The sequence below is a fragment of the Lepus europaeus genome, chromosome 7 (genome assembly GCF_033115175.1).
Source record: "Lepus europaeus isolate LE1 chromosome 7, mLepTim1.pri, whole genome shotgun sequence".
Lineage (NCBI taxonomy): Eukaryota > Metazoa > Chordata > Mammalia > Lagomorpha > Leporidae > Lepus > Lepus europaeus.
In genome coordinates this window covers 54,283,007-54,301,357 of record NC_084833.1, presented here as the reverse complement: position 1 = coordinate 54,301,357, position 18,351 = coordinate 54,283,007, and the positions used below count along the sequence as shown (strand labels likewise).

General features: G+C 41.3%; 1 protein-coding gene across 7 annotated transcripts in view; it reads right to left on the bottom strand.

The window, feature by feature from the left end:
• The window catches only part of ZBED5 (zinc finger BED-type containing 5), a 43,426-nt gene extending 25,479 nt beyond the window's left edge, over nucleotides 1–17,947 (bottom strand). The window contains exons 1-3 of one of the 7 annotated variants that reach the window (XR_009866378.1): nucleotides 17,736–17,947; nucleotides 15,796–15,911; nucleotides 3,336–3,406 (exon numbers count right to left, since the gene is read on the bottom strand). Coding sequence is in view for 3 of the 7 variants with exons in the window: in XM_062196497.1 (XP_062052481.1) it covers nucleotides 12,489–14,573 (2,085 nt within the window). In the remaining 4 variants the exon portion in view is untranslated. Of the gene's footprint in view, nucleotides 1–3,335; nucleotides 3,407–4,357; nucleotides 4,576–11,519; nucleotides 12,295–12,417; nucleotides 14,746–15,795; nucleotides 15,912–17,735 lie in introns of those variants that run through there. The other 6 variants (XR_009866376.1, XR_009866377.1, XM_062196497.1 and 3 more) reach the window with 6 other exon arrangements.
• Nucleotides 17,948–18,351: the final 404 nt, after the last annotated feature.

Below are 18,351 nucleotides of genomic sequence, written 5' to 3'. Positions count from 1 at the left end.
GACCCCACACTCAGTATGCACTAAGTACATATCTGATTTTAAAAATCCTCCTTTGTTTACTCTTATAATTATCCGCTTTGGTGTTAGTTCTTTGTTTATTGGTTGGTGACACATTTTCATGGCAAGAGTCTCCTTGGGTATTTGATAATTCTTGGTTTTGCTCTCATCTTCTCTGTGTATGATGCTGTCTGTTTACTATAGCTTGCTCTGATTGTGAGGGAGGGACAAGATGTCATCTTTGACAGGGCATGCCAGTGTATATGAAGTGAGGCTTCCTTTCCTGATGAAACCATGATATCACCCGGCTTATCTGTCTTAAATTTCCAGACTCACATAGCTAGGTGGGGAAAAATACAATTTGCAGGTACCATCAGCTTTGAAGAAGAGTAAAAGGGAGAAGAAGCCAATTCAATCAGAGGTTTCAAATTCTATTGCCCAACACTCCTTACGGTGTTCTAGAACACTGTGCCTCCCTTACTCCCATTCCCCAATTACACGTTTCTATCAACTTTAAGCCTGAACCCTTATTCCTGCTTTATCTATTTAATCCCTTCTTTTTTTTTTTTTTTTTAAGATTTATTTACTCATTTTGAAAGTCAGAGTTAGAAAGAGACAAACAGACACGAACCAGTGCCCACGTGGGAGGCCGGTATTACAAGTAGCAGCTTTATTCACTACACCGTATCACCAGCCCCTAATAGCATCTATCTTCTAATTTTCAAAGGGTCCTCAAAATTTCAAATTTGCTAGGAATCTTGGGCCACACACGAAACAAAACAACTTAGTCACCAGGTAAACTCGGATTCATGGTTTAAGACTCATATATTGGCCGGCGCCACTGCTCACCTGGCTTCTGGCTTCAGACAAGCGCGGTGCGCAGGTCGCAGCATGCAGGCAGCAGTGGCCATTGGGGGGTGAACCAATGGAAAAGGAAGACCTTTCTCTCTGTCTCTCTCTCACTGTCCACTCTGGCTGTCAAATAAATAAATACTCATATATTTTTCCCGAGTTCTTCTTTGACTTACACATGGGTCATATTTCTTCTCTGAACTTACTAGTCCCTTGTTACACTTTTACTGTTATTGACACATTTATATTCTCACACCCCTAAACTGTGAATATATTAAGAAAGATATGTTCTCCAAAGGTCTATTAATAAACTAATGTCCACAAGGTTATTTTCCTTAGATAGTTTTGCTGAGCAGTAACTTCTACTTTGTGTTCTGCTTTTAAAAATGAAAATTATCGGCCGGCGCCGTGGCTCAACAGGCTAATCCTCCGCCTTGCGGCGCCGGCACACCGGGTTCTAGTCCCGGTTGGGGCACCGATCCTGTCCCGGTTGCCCCTCTTCCAGGCCAGCTCTCTGCTGTGGCCAGGGAGTGCAGTGGAGGATGGCCCAAGTGCTTGGGTCCTGCACCCCATGGGAGACCAGGAGAAGCACCTGGCTCCTGCCATCGGAACAGCGCGGTGCGCCGGCCGCAGCGCGCTACCGCGGCGGCCATTGGAGGGTGAACCAACGGCAAAAGGAAGACCTTTCTCTCTGTCTCTCTCTCTCACTGTCCACTCTGCCTGTCAAAAAAAAAAAAAAAAAAAAAAGAAAATTATCATAAAAATGTGCAATTTCTTATATTAATGAAAAAGATTTAACTTGCCTTAAATATAAAGAAAAATGGCTAGGATGAACAATACTAGAAAAAACAATTAGGTTGAAGATGGCTTATTCTATCCTTAAGGACCAATTTTTAACATTTTAGATTCATTTCTAAGCATGTTTATGCTAACCATTCGTTATTCCTCTGTATTCATTGAGAAAAGAATAGTAGATGGGAAACACAGTGGGTTCTGTGGTCAGCCAGAAGTAACTTGGAATCTCAGGTTTGCTACTTACCGGCTTTAGATAAGCAGCTTGAACACCATGAGCCTATGGGAGATACCTTCGAAAATGGCTTACAATTATCTCTGCCTCTTAGTATTTGTGCACTTGTGTAATTCCTCTCCCTTGAATATGGGCTGGGTCACTTTTAATGAACAGAATACAACAAAGGTGATAGGCTGTCACTTTCAAACTTAGATTATAAAAAGGCTGACTTCAGCCTTACTGGCACTCTCATTTGCTCACTTTGATGATGCCAGCTGATACGGTTGTGAGCTGCTCAACAGAAGTCCACATTGTCAAGAAACCAAACCCTGCAGACAGGAGTGAGGTTGAAAGTGGATCCTAGGGGGCTGGTGTTATGGTGTAGTGAGTAAAGCTGCTGCCTGCAATTCTGGTGGCATCCCATATGGGTGCCAGTTTATGTCCTTGGCTGCTCTACTTCTGAATCAGTGCCTTATTCCTGGCTTTGGCCTGGGCCAGCCCTGGCCATTCTGGCCATCTGGAGAGTGAATCAGTGGATGGAAAAATCTGTCTCTCCCTCTCTTTCACATAAATAAATAAATAAATCTTAAAAAAAAAAAAAAGTGGATCCCAATCTAGTGGAGCCTGAAATGACTGTAGCCCTGACCAACACCTTCCCTAAAGCCTGTGGAAGACACTGAAGTAGGGTCTAAAGCTAAACTGCATCTGATTTCTGACCTATTCAAACTAGGAGGTAATGGTGATGTTTTACACCAAATTTGGGGGCAATCTGTTATACAGTTGACAACTAATTCAGAGCTTTAGGTTCCTCATCTCCAAAATGGTGCTGATAGCCATCACTTGCAATCCTTGCATACCATGCGGGATTGCCAGTTCAAGTTCTGGCTGCTCTGCTTCTGATCCAGCTCCCTGCTAATGTGCCTGGAAAGGCAGTGAAAGATGGCCCGAGCACTTGGGCCCCTGCCACCCATGTTGGAGACAGGATGGATTTCCTGGCTCTTGGCTTTGGCCTGGACTAGCTTTGGTTATTCCAGCCACTTGAGGAGTGAACCAGCAGATCTCTCTTTTCCTCTCTCCGCTTTTCAAATAACTTTACTTTTTTTTTTTTTTTAGGACGTGCTTAAGTGACTTGTCCAAGTTTCCACAACTATAAAGTGTCCCAGTTGGGCTGGCACTGTGGTATAGTAGGTTAAGCCTCTACTTGTGAAACCAGCACCTCATATAGGCGCCAGTTCAAGTCTTGGCTGTTCTACTTCCAATCCAGTTCCCTGCTGATGGCCCAAATTCTTGGGCCTTACACCCATGTAGGAGACTTGGAAGAAGCTCCCGACTCTAGATCTGCACAGTTCTGGCCATTGTGGCCATTTGGGGAGTGAACCAGAAGATGGAAGACTTCTCTGTCTGTAACTCTGCCTCTCAAATAAAGAAATAACATCTTTAAGTAATAATAAAAATAAAGTGTCAGAGCTGACTCGAACCTGGTCCTTTTTTCACCAGTACCATGTTGACATTCAACACTCACTTAAGCATCAGGCATTATCACAGGACCTAAGAAGAGAGAATAAGAAAGTCAAGGTCTCTGCCTTCCTGAAGACTACATTCCATCTTATACATTATAAAATTAGAAAAACAAATTTAAATTTTTACTGTTTCTCACATTTAGTCATCTTAAACCTTTTATGATTTGGAGATTCAGTGTTTAATTCATCACAAACTTTGCTTTGATTCTTGATTTAACTTCACTAGCAACGATGTTATATAAGGTAGAGACATGGTTGTTTCAGTATTTGGCTGAATTCTACATAAATGCTCCATACACCCAGGAAATATTTCTTCATTGATTTTTACTAAAGGTTTGCGTTTTGAACTTCATGCCTCTGTTTCATCAGCTCTATTCATCTCTCATATTTTGACACAAAGTTCAGTTGACGGAAGTCTGAGTTTTTCTTTGAGTATAAAATTAAGCAAAAGTAGAGTAAGTATATGTTGGAGGTGTTGCATAATTCAAGAAGTGCTTAACTTATTCGATGCATGCAGGAACAATCTGAGAATTTCCTATATTGTGAAAACATAAGCGAGATTCAGATTATAGGTCCACAGGACCAGAGGGCTATGTTGTATTTGGTACTAAAGCTTTTGAGAATTTTTATCTAAGAGTAAGTACAGTCTGTCAGAAAATGACTTTTTTTTCTTCCCAATGCCTGTATGAAAAGGAATGCTGGCTTAGTTCCTGATGACAGCTGTCTATTTAAATCATGTTGCTTGACAGAATATATGTATATTTAAAAGTGAGTCACTGGTAAGGTAGATGATTCTATAGCCAGTTTCACTCTGTTTCTTGAAATAGGTGCTGTATTGAAGGGAAAAAATGATGAAGTGAACGTTGTTGAATGAATCTGGAGTCCTTTAAAGGACTCCAAAATCCTCTGAGGCATTAAGAATATGCTGACTTTTTTACTTAACTGTTAGGTTAAATGCCAGCCCTGAATCTTTTTTTTTTTAAGATTTATTAATTTACTTGAGAGGCAGAGTTACAGAGATAGAGAGAGAAAAGAGAGGTATTCCATCTACTGGTTCACTTCTTAAATGGCTGCAACAGTTGGAGTCATGCCGATGTGAAGCTAGGAGCCAGGAGCTTCTTCTGGGTCTCCCACATGGGTGCACGGTCCCAAGCACTTGGGCCATCTTCCACTGCTTTCCCAGGCCATAGCAGAGCGCTGGATCAGAAGGGGAACAGTTAGGACTTGAATCAGTGCCCATATAGGATGCCAGAGCCACAGATTGAGGCTTAACCTACTCAGCCACAGTACAACCCTTAATTTTTATTTCTTATAAGGGATGATATCTAACCAACATTTATACATCTAGAATAGTAAAAATAACATTTTGTATTTTAAAGGCCCTCTGCTAAAAAAAAAAAAAACAAACAAACAAACAAAAAAACACAAGTAGTTGTGCCAGGCAACTAATTCTTGCATAGATATGATTAAATATACTATGCAGAATTAATTGCAGATTACTGATTAAGTGCTATGGAAATGGACATTCAGAGTGAGTCTTAAAATATTGCTTAGTAGCATGGAGAAAAGCCTTGGAATATAACAATATTCTATCATTCCAATCTCACCCAGTACTGTATCATTCAGATCCCTGAATATTAGGGCTCTGTTATATAATTTGGGCAGGGATGACAGGGCCACTTCTTTTTAAGAAATTTGAAATCATGACTAAGGTAGAAAGAGCTTAAAATTAAACTAAAAAAAAAAAATAATTCCAATAGCGAAATCAGTAAGGGTAAGCCCCCTTTACTTCTCCAACCACTAATAATTCTGGAACCCTCTCCAAAGGACGAGACTTGGGGAAGAGCTGTGGCAGGAAAAAGGACATGGTAGTAGCAGTCAGTTTGTAGAAGATACGAAACAAAGCTTGGAAACTCAGTGTTTATTCCCCTCACTTGATAATAAAAGCAAAAAGCCAAATTTGGGCATTTTTTAGACCACGGGCCTTTGATTAATGTACTTTTCTGTGACAAATCTGGATAACTGCCCAAATTAACAGTGACACAAGGAGCCTAGCATGGTATTGTATGGAATGAAAACAGGCCCAAAGTATGGTTCTTGCTTTTAAGATGGAGAATCTTTCACAATTTCCCAAATTAGGGTCCCCAAACTGCTGATCTTCTCAAGTTTTTGTAGGTCACAGTATGTGGTGGAATGAGAAGGCCATGCCAAGATGGCTGCTGGCAACGGAAACTGCCTGGCAACAGGCTGTGATTGGTTAGGGCACAGACCACCCCTTGACTGGATTGGCTGCCATGGCTATTTAAGCTGCTGTACCAACTGAAATAAATGAGTCTGCAGGCTGCTCACCTCTGGCCTGCTTTCACCCGGCTCTCGGGGTCTGTGTGGTGACTCTGTGCCTCTTGCCCCCACCACACTCCTCCTCTCAGAACGAATCCACCTCAACACTAGTATCACCCAAACTTTGCACTTTTTGAAAGACATGCCCCTATGTGGGTAGATACTACTCCTGTACTAATGGGTCCTCTAAGCAACAATCCTTCAGGGAACTTGTTTACAACTTTGATAGAAAGGCACTTCAAAAACATTATTTAAGAGGCAGAGAGACAGAGAAAGACAAAGACAAGAACTCTCATCTGCTGTTCACTCCCGAAATGCCTTTAATGAGATCATGGTTGGGAGCCCTTGACATTGGTGGTAGGGATCAAACTACTTGAGCTGTCACCCACTGCCTCATCAGGGAGCTGGAACTGGGAACCAACTCTGAGACGCAAACTCAAACAGGACATGAGCATCTTAACTATAGACCAAATACCTGCCCCAGATAACAAGTTTTAATAATCAACCTATTTCTGGCCAATAATTTCCTTTGCTACTCTGTCTTAATAAGCCTTAAAAAACTTTCATCATCTTTATCATGGTCTTCAGAAAATTAAAGGAAAAATGAACAACTTTGTTTTAAGATAATAATTACACATTATTTAGGCTAATAAATAAAATCCATTTATTATGGTCATTAAGATAAATGAAATGGCATTTGATGTTAATAATGCCAATACATGTGTTGACTTAGCTTCTACTCTAGAAAATATCACCACTAGCAGAATTTCAAATTGTTAATACCATGGTCGAGGGCTAAATAACCAGGGATCAGTGTTTCTTTGTGGTGACATTCATTATTGCAGTAACTTTATCAATACATTTTAGTTTTATATTGCTTTTCCTGTAGACTACTTTATTAGGATGATTTTGCTTTTGGTAAATAGAAACCCAACTTAAACTCTCTTGAACAATAAAGGGCAGTTATTAACCTAGGTAACAAACAAACAAAAAAAAACCCAAAAGACACTATAGTGTTCAAGTATGGTTCAGTCAGGGCTCTGGTTGACTTGATCAACAGTTTCTTGATTTTGCTCTAATTTGTTGGCCTTATCCACAGCCTGGTAGGTAGAAAGCTGCAGTATTTTAGCTCCTGCATTTATTTATCTCCTCTTGAAGACTGAAGGGCATCTTTTTCCGGTGTCGTTGTAATATTGCCCTTGCTCTTCACTGGCTTGTTTTAAGTCACATGCTATGCCTGGACCAAATGGTATACCTTAGTAAGCTCAGATACAGGCTCCTCAAGAGTATTTATTAAAAGCAGTGGCTTGACACACGTGTTTTTCAAACTTATATGTGTGTCATAACCCAAGAATAGATAGTGAAATTAAAAAGCTAAAAAATTAAATAGAATATAAAATCTGAGACTGTATTATAAAGGGTTAGTACTACATTATGAAAAACTGGTGTATACACACACACACACACACACTTGGATCAAAACATAAAATCTGTTTCTTCTTCTGGACTGAGATTAAAAAATGTTTGATACTGGGTCTAAACAAATAAATTTTATTTTTCCCTTCAATGTTTCCTAAATTACAAAGCATGTCTCCTTTCTTAAAAAGCACTTCATTCCTTCCATCCAATTAAATATCCATGAGATAATCTATAAACTTTATCATTTGGTGGTTGTGGAAATTATTATGGTAAGACATTCATTAAAAAAATGAGCTCTTAAAGAAAAATAGGTATTTCAAAAAACAGCACATATTACCACTTATTTTTAATTATGATCTTATCTAACGGATAGAGCTCATTCTAGTTCATTTTATAAATGAGGAAACTAAGTTCTTTATTTTATTTTTTTTATTTTTGACAGGCAGAGTGGACAGTGAGAGAGAGAGACAGAGAGAAAGGTCTTCCTTTTGCCGTTGGTTCACCCTCCAATGGCCGCCGCGGTAGGCGCGCTGCGACCGGCGCACCGCGCTGATCCGATGGCAGGAGCCAGGTGCTTATCCTGGTCTCCCATGGGGTGCAGGGCCCAAGCACTTGGGCCATCCTCCACTGCACTCCCTGGCCACAGCAGAGAGCTGGCCTGGAAGAGGGGCAACCGGGACAGGATCGGTGCCCCGACTGGGACTAGAACCTGGTGTGCCGGCGCCGCAAGGCGGAGGATTAGCCTAGTGAGGCGCGGTGCCGGCCAGAGGAAACTAAGTTCTGTGGAGGGTCAAACTTATCTAGGCAGTTAATTAGTTGCAGAACATGTATCTCTTGATACGTACCTTCAGAATTCTTTCCATTATGCTAATTAACAGTGCACTTACAACCAACTTTAAAAAATGAACACTAATTAGTATGCATTAATTTTCAGAGGTAACTAGGTTTACACAGTTGATGGATGCTTTCAAGAACTGTAGGTGACTTATTTTTTAAGGCAGTAGGGGATTGCCTTAAATTACACTTTTGAAGTCTTCTAAAGGCTTATTTTAGTGCCTTATCTGTTCAATTATGTTAAGGATTACAAAGCTAATTTTAATAATATTTTAGTATGGACTATATCAACACTTAATTTTTAAAGTGGGAAATTCAATTCACTGAGCACTTTTTAAAATCAATAATTTGCTAAGTTTTAGAAACGACCCAAAAGAATTAACGAGTTATTAATGTGTGATGGCACAGCAAGATTGACATATGAATCAATTTTCTAAGGAAATCACAGCCAATTTAAATCACCAAAACATAGGCCTTAATAGTGACAAAGTCCTGAGGCTGGATATACCAAAGGAATTTTACTGTTTCATGTACAGGTAGGAAAGCTAGGTGTCATTTGAGGGTGCCACAAAAATATAATAAATAATCCTCAAATAGCCCCTTCCCATAATTAAGCGGAATGCTACTCATTTCTTCCTTTAATAGCTGTTCCTTTGGAGTTCCAGGAACACTGTATTGGCAGATGGTAACCAAAGGGTGAATTGGCAGTGCTCCCTATTTTGTGCTGTTATAGAGTAGAAAACCAATTCTGAAGGCTGGCACTAAGGCATAGTGGGTAAAGCCACCGCCTGCAGTGCCAGCATCCCATATGGGCACTAGTTAAGAGTCTCAGCTGCTCCACTTCTGATCCAGCTCTGTTATGGCCTGGGAAAGCAGTGGAAGATGGTTTAAGTCCTTGGGCCCCTGCACCTACGTAGGAGACCTGGAAGAAGCTTCTGGCTCCTGCCTTCAGATCGGCCTAGCTCTGGCCATTGCAGCCATTTGGGGAGTGAACCAGTGGATGAAGAACTCACTCTCTCTCTTTCTCTGCCTCTCAAATAAATAAATAAATAAATAAATCTCTTTAGGAAAGGAAACCAATTATGAAGGGTAGGTAGGGTTTAAACATGAAGGAAGAGAATCTTTTGAGATTCAGTTATGGTAACTATAGGAGGTTACAGTAATCTAAAAATTGCAATCTGGTACTAGAATTTTTTATTGTCCTGCAGGTACCAGACCCACCTTCAGGTACTGAAAGTCCATTTTCATTAGCTACACATGTTATCTATAGGTTAGTTCTGTAGGTTCCAGAAAAGGCAAACAGCTGCTATCAAGAAGTTAGGTAGGGTCTCAGTTATTGGGATTAGACTTAAATGTAAGAATCTACACTCCCAAAGGGGAAAGAATTGTAAAACAAGAAAGGCTACATTTCTTAGGAGGGTGACATCTTGAACAGATGAACTAATCAGGGGCTCAGGCTTAGCAATCACCTAAGAAGTCTAGTCATGAGACTTGAGGTTTAAGGCAGACATGGACATAATGGCATTGTGCGTGCTTCTCAAATTAGGGTTTAATTCTGGGATTAGTAGGTTAAGAGTGTTGCATGCATGAGGAACCACAATGCATATTTTTTGAGAATTACTATCACTTGATAGCAATTCAATCCCTATTTTTTTTTTTTTTTTAATTTGACAGATAGAGTTAGACAGCGAGAGAGAGATGAAGAGAAAGGTCTTCCTTCCGTTGGTTCACCCCCCAAATGGCCGCTATGGCCGGAGATACGCCGGTCCAAAGCCAGGAGCCAGGTGCTTCTTCCTAGTCTCCCACGTGGGTGCAGGGGCCCAAGCACTTGGGCCATCCTCCACTGCCTTCCTGGGCCACAGCAGAGAGCTGGACTGGAAGAGGAGCAGCCGGGACTAGAACCCAGTACCCACATGGGATGCCAGCGCCGCAGGTGGAGGATTAACCATATGAGCCACAGCACTGGCCCCATCAATCCCTATTTTAACATAAAAATTGGCAGTCATACTTTGAAGTAGATGGAAATTTGGAGTGAATTTAGAAGAAAACATAAGAGCTCAAAATGTCCAGATTTGAGCAGAGTTTTGGGCTATGTTTCCAAGGCACTGTTTGATTCTCTTAAAAGTTTGAAATGCAATGACTGGAGGAATGTAGTGTCTTTTGGAAAGAGTTAAACTAAATACTACTGCTTACTGTAGGACCTCATGCAAGTCCTGAAATTATTTAATCTTATAAAACTCATATAAAAGATTATTGAAACCACACAATACACCTAAGGTACCTGACAGATAAACGTGTGCTTAGTAAGGTGACAAAGGGGAAAAAAAAAAACCACCATGGGTTAGAAATGCTTCATCTTGCTGCCTCAGTTCAGAAAAGGTTCCATGATCTGGAAAGCTATTGTCTCCATAGAGAATAAAAATGCATACTAAGGGGCTGGTGTTGTGGCACAGCAGGTTAAAGCCCCGGCCTGCAGCACCAGCATCCCATGGGTACTGGTTCAAGTTCCACTTCTGGTCCAGCTCCCTGCTAATGCACCTGGGAAAGCAGTGGAAGATGGCCCATGTGCTTGGCCCCTGCACACACATGGGAGACCTGGAAGAAGCTCCTGGCTCGTGGCTTTGGATCAGCTCAGCTCTGGCCATTGCAGCCATTTGAGGAGCGAACCAGCAGATGGAAAGTATCTCTCTCTCTACCTCTTCTCTGCAACCTTTTCAAATAAATAAATCTTAAAAAAACAAAAACTCATACTGAAAGTGTTAAGTGAAGAGTCAAAGTTAACAGAGACAAGATTTAGCATGGCAGAGGATATATATTTTATAATTATTTCTGATCATTCACTGTTGGAGTAGTTGTATATATATTCTCATTTAATCTTTATAACCCTTCAAAGGAGTTGTAATAACTTTACAGATGAGATAACCAAAGTTCAACAATGTTCAAATCCCTTCAGCTATCTAGCTAGTTAAGTAGTAGAATAGGCACTTGAACCTAGTCATTTTACCACTTTCTGCTTTAACAAGAGGAGGTAACCCTACTCTCCAAAGAGGAGGTAAGTTTTAACAAGAGAGATTAAATAAATAATGGTTATCCACAGCAATTCTTGACTACAGGAGTAACATAAAATATTTAACACTGGACTTGTGTTGTATGGTGTGTCATAGGAAAAGTAGTCTAGAAACAGCAGTCAGTCAATAATCTTTTATAGTATTCCAAGAACTGATGGGAATATACTTAACCACTTTCAGGACTATAATGTCTCATTACTTTAGACTGCAGTATATGGAATTTATAATACTCTATCTAGGAAGTAAGAAATAAAATGTATGAAAATATTCTTCATACTTCCTCCCCTCTTCCTCAACAGTTATCAAATCACAAAACCCACATTTCTCAATGACTTCTGCACAGTGGATGCTATGAATTCTAGCTAATAAAATAACCTAGCCAAAAACCCCAAGGGTAGACTTGTACACACATGTCAACATGCTGATCAAGAGAACAGTAGGAAACCTCTACTCCATTTTTTTGCTTTACTAAGCATCTACTTTATTATTATTATTTTTTTTATTTTTACAGGCAGAGTGGACAGTGTGAAAGAGAGACAGAGAGAAAGGTCTTCCTTTGCCGTTGGTTCACCCTCCAATGGCCGATGCAGTCAGCGCACCGCACTGATATGAAAGCAGGAGTCAGGAGCTTATCCTGGTCTCCCATGGGGTGCAGGGCCCAAGCACTTGGGCCATCCTCCACTGCACTCCCAGGCCACAGCAGAGAGCTGGTCTGGAAGAGGGACAACTGGGACAGAATCCGGCGCCCCAACCGGGACTAGAACCTGGTGTGCGGGCGCCGCTAGGCGGAGGATTAGCCTGTTGAGCCATGGTGCCGGCTAAGCATCTACTTTAGTAAAGGCTTTTGCCAGATAATGGAGACATAGCTGGGTAAAATCCAAGAATTCAGTCCAGTAACACTGGGAATCATGAGACAATTGAGATGCCAAAAAAAAAAAAAAAGGGGGGGGGGTGAATTGTAGTCAAAATAGAAAGCTATAGAGCTATAGAGAATGGAAGTACCTAAATTAAGTTGAAGTGTTGAAAAGCAAATAGGAGTCAGAACACAAGAGGTGTGACAGTTCTTCTCAGGATCTAAAATCATGAAACAGTGTGATGTTTAGGGAACGGCAGAAGGTTCCCTGGGACTGGAAGGTGCAGAGTAGGCATGGCTAGAAAAGAATGGTAGGGATTAGATCCTGAACAGATATATATGCTAAGGAACTGGGACTTTATCTTGTGGAGCATCATTTTCCAGTTATGACCATGGAACCACCTGAAATTACAATACAAAGAAAAATACCAATAACACAATATGCTTAAATTTTTGATACTTCAGCTTTCTTAAAATCTAAGGATAAGAAAAATCTGTTTATTTAAAAACCCCAAATACCAGAGATGAAGTAAATTATCTTTTATTTTCATCTTACATTTGGTTGGTTATCAAGAGACATGCAAAACCCTTCAATCTTAATGAGAACAGTGTTTCTGTGTCTTTTTATCACATATCCGCTTAATATTAGGTGTAATGTTGCTAAGTCGGATCCGCATGTGAGGTGCAGCATCAAGTCTTTTCCTGTATTTCGTTTTGGTTGCAGCATAATATGAAAACCCTGTTTCACACAGGTGCATTGTTGCAAAAGGAAGAAGTACACGAACTGCACGCCTTGCAATGCTTGGGTATTCTTGAATTAGGCTACTCCAAAATTCATTTAGGGAAAGCTCACTAAAATTTTGTTTCACTTGAGAATCAGATGTTAAATCAATAAGGCTCTCATAGTCCCGTGCTACTAATGAGGCTGGTTTAACAGTTATTGTAAAAGGATTTCGAACCCAAGCATTATTGTCATTTGTTGCAGGAAAATATTTTAGCAGAGTAGAGCGCAAACCCCTTAGGTGCTGCACAATAGCACTGCAAATATCTTTATCAACTGTGGAGTTAATTTCAATCAAAAAGTCACTGAGTGTAGGAAAACAATCAAAGTTTTCTTCTTCTACAGATGAGGCCCAAAATTCCAGTTTTCTTAACAATGATGACATTTTATCAAACACTGTAAAAACTGTCACATTTTTCCCTTGCATTGACAGATTAACCTCATTTAATTTAGTAAAAATATCTGCAAGATAGGCAAGTCTTAGTAGCCAAGATGAATTTGTTAAACAATCAGATAGTCGAAAAGCAGAATCCATGAAAACCAATAGTTCACGTCGAAGTTCAAAAAGTCTTACAAGAACTTTACCTCGGGAAAGCCACCTCACCTCTGTATTTAGAAGAAGTGCTGTGTGTTGAGCACCCATTTCTTCACATAAAATTTTTAGTAGTCTGGATTGATGTGGTCGAGCTTTAATGTAATTGATGATTTGTACTGCCTGATCTAGCACATTTTTGAGAGAAGTAGGCATTATTTTAACTGCTAGTGCATGTCTATATAGTAGGCAGTGACTCCTGGTGCTTGCGGGAGCCACATATTTTATCAAGGTGACAGCCTCAGCAATTTTCCCATCCACTGCCCTGGAAGCATCACTACAAACATCAACACATTTTTCCCATTCAATTTCATGTTTCTGCATAAAACTGTTGATGCAATTAAATATTTCTTCACCAGTAGCATTACTTTGCAAAGACTCACATAAGAGTAGATCTTCCTCAATAGATTTATTAAACCTATAACGAATAAACACAAGCAGCACAGCAAGACCTGAAACATCGGCTGATTCATCTAGTTGCAATGAAAACCCATCACAGATTTTCAGTCTACAAACAAGCTCTTCTTCAATGTCAGCAGCTAGATCTTTAATCCGACGTGCAACAGTACTGTTTGATAGTTGTACTGCATCTATTTTTTTACTATACTGTTCATCAAACATCCGCATTACTACATCTTTTGCACAAGGTTTGATAAGCAATTCTCCAATTGTATGAGCCTCTCCACTCAGGGCTATATGGTAACTTACATTGTATGAGGCTTCTGTGGCACTTTCATTATCTGTATTGACAATTTTGGGTGTTGGGGGTTTATTATTTTCAGGTGAATCAAGATGTTGCTTGAAAAAGCTTATGTCTTTGTCTTTATACGCAGCATGTTTGGTTTCCAAATGTCTTCGAAGCTTACTAGGGGCTAAAGAGCTATTTGATAAAATTTTTTTACATAATACACATTGAGCATGAGGTGCATCTCTATTTCCAAAGTAAGTAAATCCAAAAGACAAATAACTTTCATCATATTTTCTTCGTTTTGGTTTCTTACTAAATGTTGTTAGTTTGTTGGAATTGGACATAAATTTGACCCTGGAAAGCTCACCTTCTGATTTTCTAGAAACTGAAGGCTGTAACTGTTCATCTTCACTTTGTAATATTCCAACCTTTTGATCATTTGATTCAGACACAATTTGATAACAGAAAGATTCTACTTCTTGTTTAAGACTTCCTTGCTTCAGCAATAGATCCATGGGCAATGAGTTTGTGGTACAAAACATGGTTAATTTAGAATAAACATTGAGTATCACAAATGTGTTGAAATTATAAGACAGGATACAAAGGAGATGAGCAATCATCAAAAAGATGATAGATAGCAACAAATCAGTTAATTTGTAAAGGCTGCCTATGCATCACCGCGTAGATGGAACATCACACATTCGTGTATCAGCTGATCTCTCATGCGACTTCCTGGTGCTCTCAGGTGTGGCATACCTTTCTTAAAGGTAGATTATCACATAAAAATAAAAGCTATAGAAATGAGTTTAGTAGTCTTAAGTTTATATTTAAATAAATATATTAAACTAAAAAGAAAAACAATAGCTGGAATCAACCTTTTTCTCAAAACACTTGCTCAGAGAATATGAATGTTCTATAAAACACAGTTTGGGAACAATGTTTCTAAAAGATAAGGAAGAGTTGATAAATATATTATAAAGAAGGGACTTCTAGGAATTTAGGAATATGTATCACTGCAGGGGTTGGAAATATTTTTTGTAAAGGGCCATATAATAAATATTTTTGGCTTTGCTAACTGTTCAGTCTTGATTATAACTACTCAACTCTAAAGTTGTAGCACGACAGCAGCTGTAGACAATACATCAAAGAACAGACTTAAGTATGTTCCAGTAAAATTTTATGTACAAAACAGAGAGCATTGGCCATAATTTACCAGCCCTGTTTTATGATATACACAGATCTTGGAATGGCTTTTAGTGTTTTAATGCCTACTACCATAGGATATATTGTCGCTGCTATTATTATTAAAGTCTCCTCCCACTAGGGCTAGCAACAATTCTGATGAGTTATATTTAAAAATACTCAGTTAAAAATTTTACAAGACACAGATTTCTATTACATCTTAAATGCTATATGTTAACAGTGAAGAATAAACTAGAGACCAAAAATGAGGTACTGTTTCTCTGGACTTAAAAGTTACATAATGTTTACAGTATCCAAATTAAGACACATCCAAATGTATATTTTTACTTATTACTCTGCATTCCATTATACTACAGATGAAGACTTAACCAGGACCTAAAGAAAACATAAACTCTAATTTTAATAGGTTTATTTTTCACATAAAAAAGCACAATTAAAAGAGCAAAACAATTTAAGAACTTCTAAACAACAGTAAGTTCAGTTTGAAGTTAGAACTTTTAAGTTAAAAGCATCAACTGTTATCTATACAAATATAACTACTTTTGATTTAAATTTTATAATCTGGCTAGAGTAAATTTTGTAATCTCATGTTAGGTCCTGAATCAAAGGGCTCCTATTAACAGCTAGAGAATAAGATACCTGAAATAAGGAGTACTCCCTTCTGCAATCATACTCTCCACCATGGCAGCTTGAAACGCAGACTCTTCAAAAGAATAAAATTAAAGGATGGGGTAGGAAGGGGAGTAACCAAAAGCCTAGAATGAGAAAAATTAAAATTAGACCCTGCATTAAGCACAATTCACTACAAGCTTCTAAGATGAGCAGTCATTACAATTTATTTTAGGTCTAGACAGTGTAAATGATTCTCTATTGCAATGCAGATCTTGGTCTGAAACAGAAGATGCCTAACATCTAGCAAAGTTAAAATGCTAATATTTTCATATTGTTTAATACTTTGGCAATTACCCAGCTTTGAGATGTTCCCCTATTCCTAGCTTCATAGCAATACATTAAATTTTTTAAAACTAAATCTAATTTTAAGTACAGCTCATCTTAATGTCTCTAAGACTAAGCATTATATCTACATTGAGTCTCACATGGAAGTGTTACATGAAATATGCCTTGGGGGTCCGGCACTCTGCCATAGCAGAACCTGCATCCCATATGGGTGCTGGTGCGAGCCCCCAGCTGCTCTACTTCCAATCCAGCTCCCTGCTAATGAGCCTGGGAAAGCAGCAAGCAGATGGCCCAAGTGCTTGGGCCTCTGCACCTGTGTGGGAGACCTGGAGGAAGCTCCTGGCTCCAGCCTAGCCCAGCCCTGGCCATTGCAGCCATCTGGGGAGTGAACCAGCAGATGAAATCTCACTCTGTCTTTCCTTCTCTCTAACTCTGCCTTTCAAATAAATAAACCTTTATTATTTTTTTTAATATATACCTTGGGCTATAACCATTTTTTGTCCCCTCAACAACAAATGTCCTAAAACATTTATTGAGTAATAATTGCTTACCATGTGCCAATAACTGTGTTAATTCCCCATTCAATCTCAAAACAAACCTCAGACACACACAGCTTAAGTCACCTAAATTCACATATCTTCCAAGTGAAGAATCAAGTACAGAGTCCAAAAAGTTTGAATGCATAGCCCAAGGGCCTAGCTATTACTTGTGTTTTCCTGAATACTCTTTTTTTATTCCCCAAGCGCTAGCAAAGTCCGGTGCCAGGGGCTGGGTGGTGCAGAGAGAAATGGATTAACAATGGGCTACAACTGCCAGAGTCAAGGGCTTCAAACTGGTGGCAGGAGAAATCCCTACTTCTTACTGGAAGCAAGAGCAGCAGATTCACCCTCCTTCCAGCCTCCACTGGATTTAGCAGCAGGGAACTTCCCGGAGCTGCTCGTTCACCTACGGGATCAGGATCCCTCTCCCCTGCTTTGTTTCCGGAAAGGAGGACCTCATTCCCACCTCCTCAGAGGTGGGTCCCCAAATCTCTGCAGGACCTGGCCTCCCTAGAATGCCAAGTTCCCACTGCTGTTCTGAAAAGGAGGGGAGAACCATTCACCTTTCTCGGCTCTTCTCCCGGGCGCACTGACAGGTAACACACAATGCTTCCCCCCACCCTCGGGCGGCCCCGGCTGTGCACCACACCCTCTGGGGCAGGGAGGGCAGGGCCGAGGTGCAGGCCGGCCGCCAAGGCTGGTCAGGGGGTGGGGACGACAGCCCTTCCAGAGCCTGACTGCGGGACCGGTCACCTGGGCGTGCAGCCCGGACCAGCCATCCCTCATGGCCTCCCTGTCACAGGCGCGCGCCCCGCCCGCAGACCGCCGCGTCTGGGGGCTTTGCTTCCTGTCGCAGCCCACCCTCGCCTCCGAGCTCCTGTCGCGTCCCGGGGCGATCGCCTCCGCGAGCCGCCACACGGAGACGTCTCAGCACCCGGCACGGTCTTCCTGCTCCATCAGGGACGGAGAGAACGGTCTGCGCCGCGGTCCCCAGCTGTGCCTGCGACCGCCATTTTGGACAGCTCAACGCAGCGGCCATTTCAGGGCGCACCGCTTAGCCGCGGTAGCGGCTCTGCTCCTCACCTTCGCCGAGGCCTGAACAGGGTCAAGAGCCAGTCGTCGCGGACTGGAGGGGGGAGGGAAGGGAGGAGAATGGAAAAACAAAACAGAGGGAAGAGGGATGCGGGGACAGGGTGATGCTCTCAGCTCAGGGATATCGCCTAAGCCACCTCCATAGAGATCCGAGTCGCTGCTGGCGCGGTCCCGGTCTGAAGATAAATTTAGCACCCTGGAGCACCCGAACCCCACTGTCTCCACGAGCGACTCCGCCGCCGCCCAATCGGCGCCAGAGTTGCCATCCGCCACCAATCCGCGCAGGGCAGCGGGGCGGGACTTAGGGGGAAGCCCAAGCTCGGCTGAGGCGCAGCGCCGCTGCTGTCTGGGCCGCCGCTTGGATTGTTGGTAACGGAGAGGCTGGCGGTGAAGCGATTGTTCTCAACCATCCCCTGGCTCTTGTCCGCCGGGTCCCTTGTTTAGAATACAGATCCCTGGGGTGCTGCCCGATAGAGTTGGTGCTCGTGGAATCCAGGAATCAGCATTTTCTGGAGCCCTGGTGGAGTGCCCAGGTGGAGAAGATTTGAATGGGTTCCTAGTGGCCCTAAGGAGGGTGCAGAGCCTTGGCAGCTCTGCCTTTGTTCCC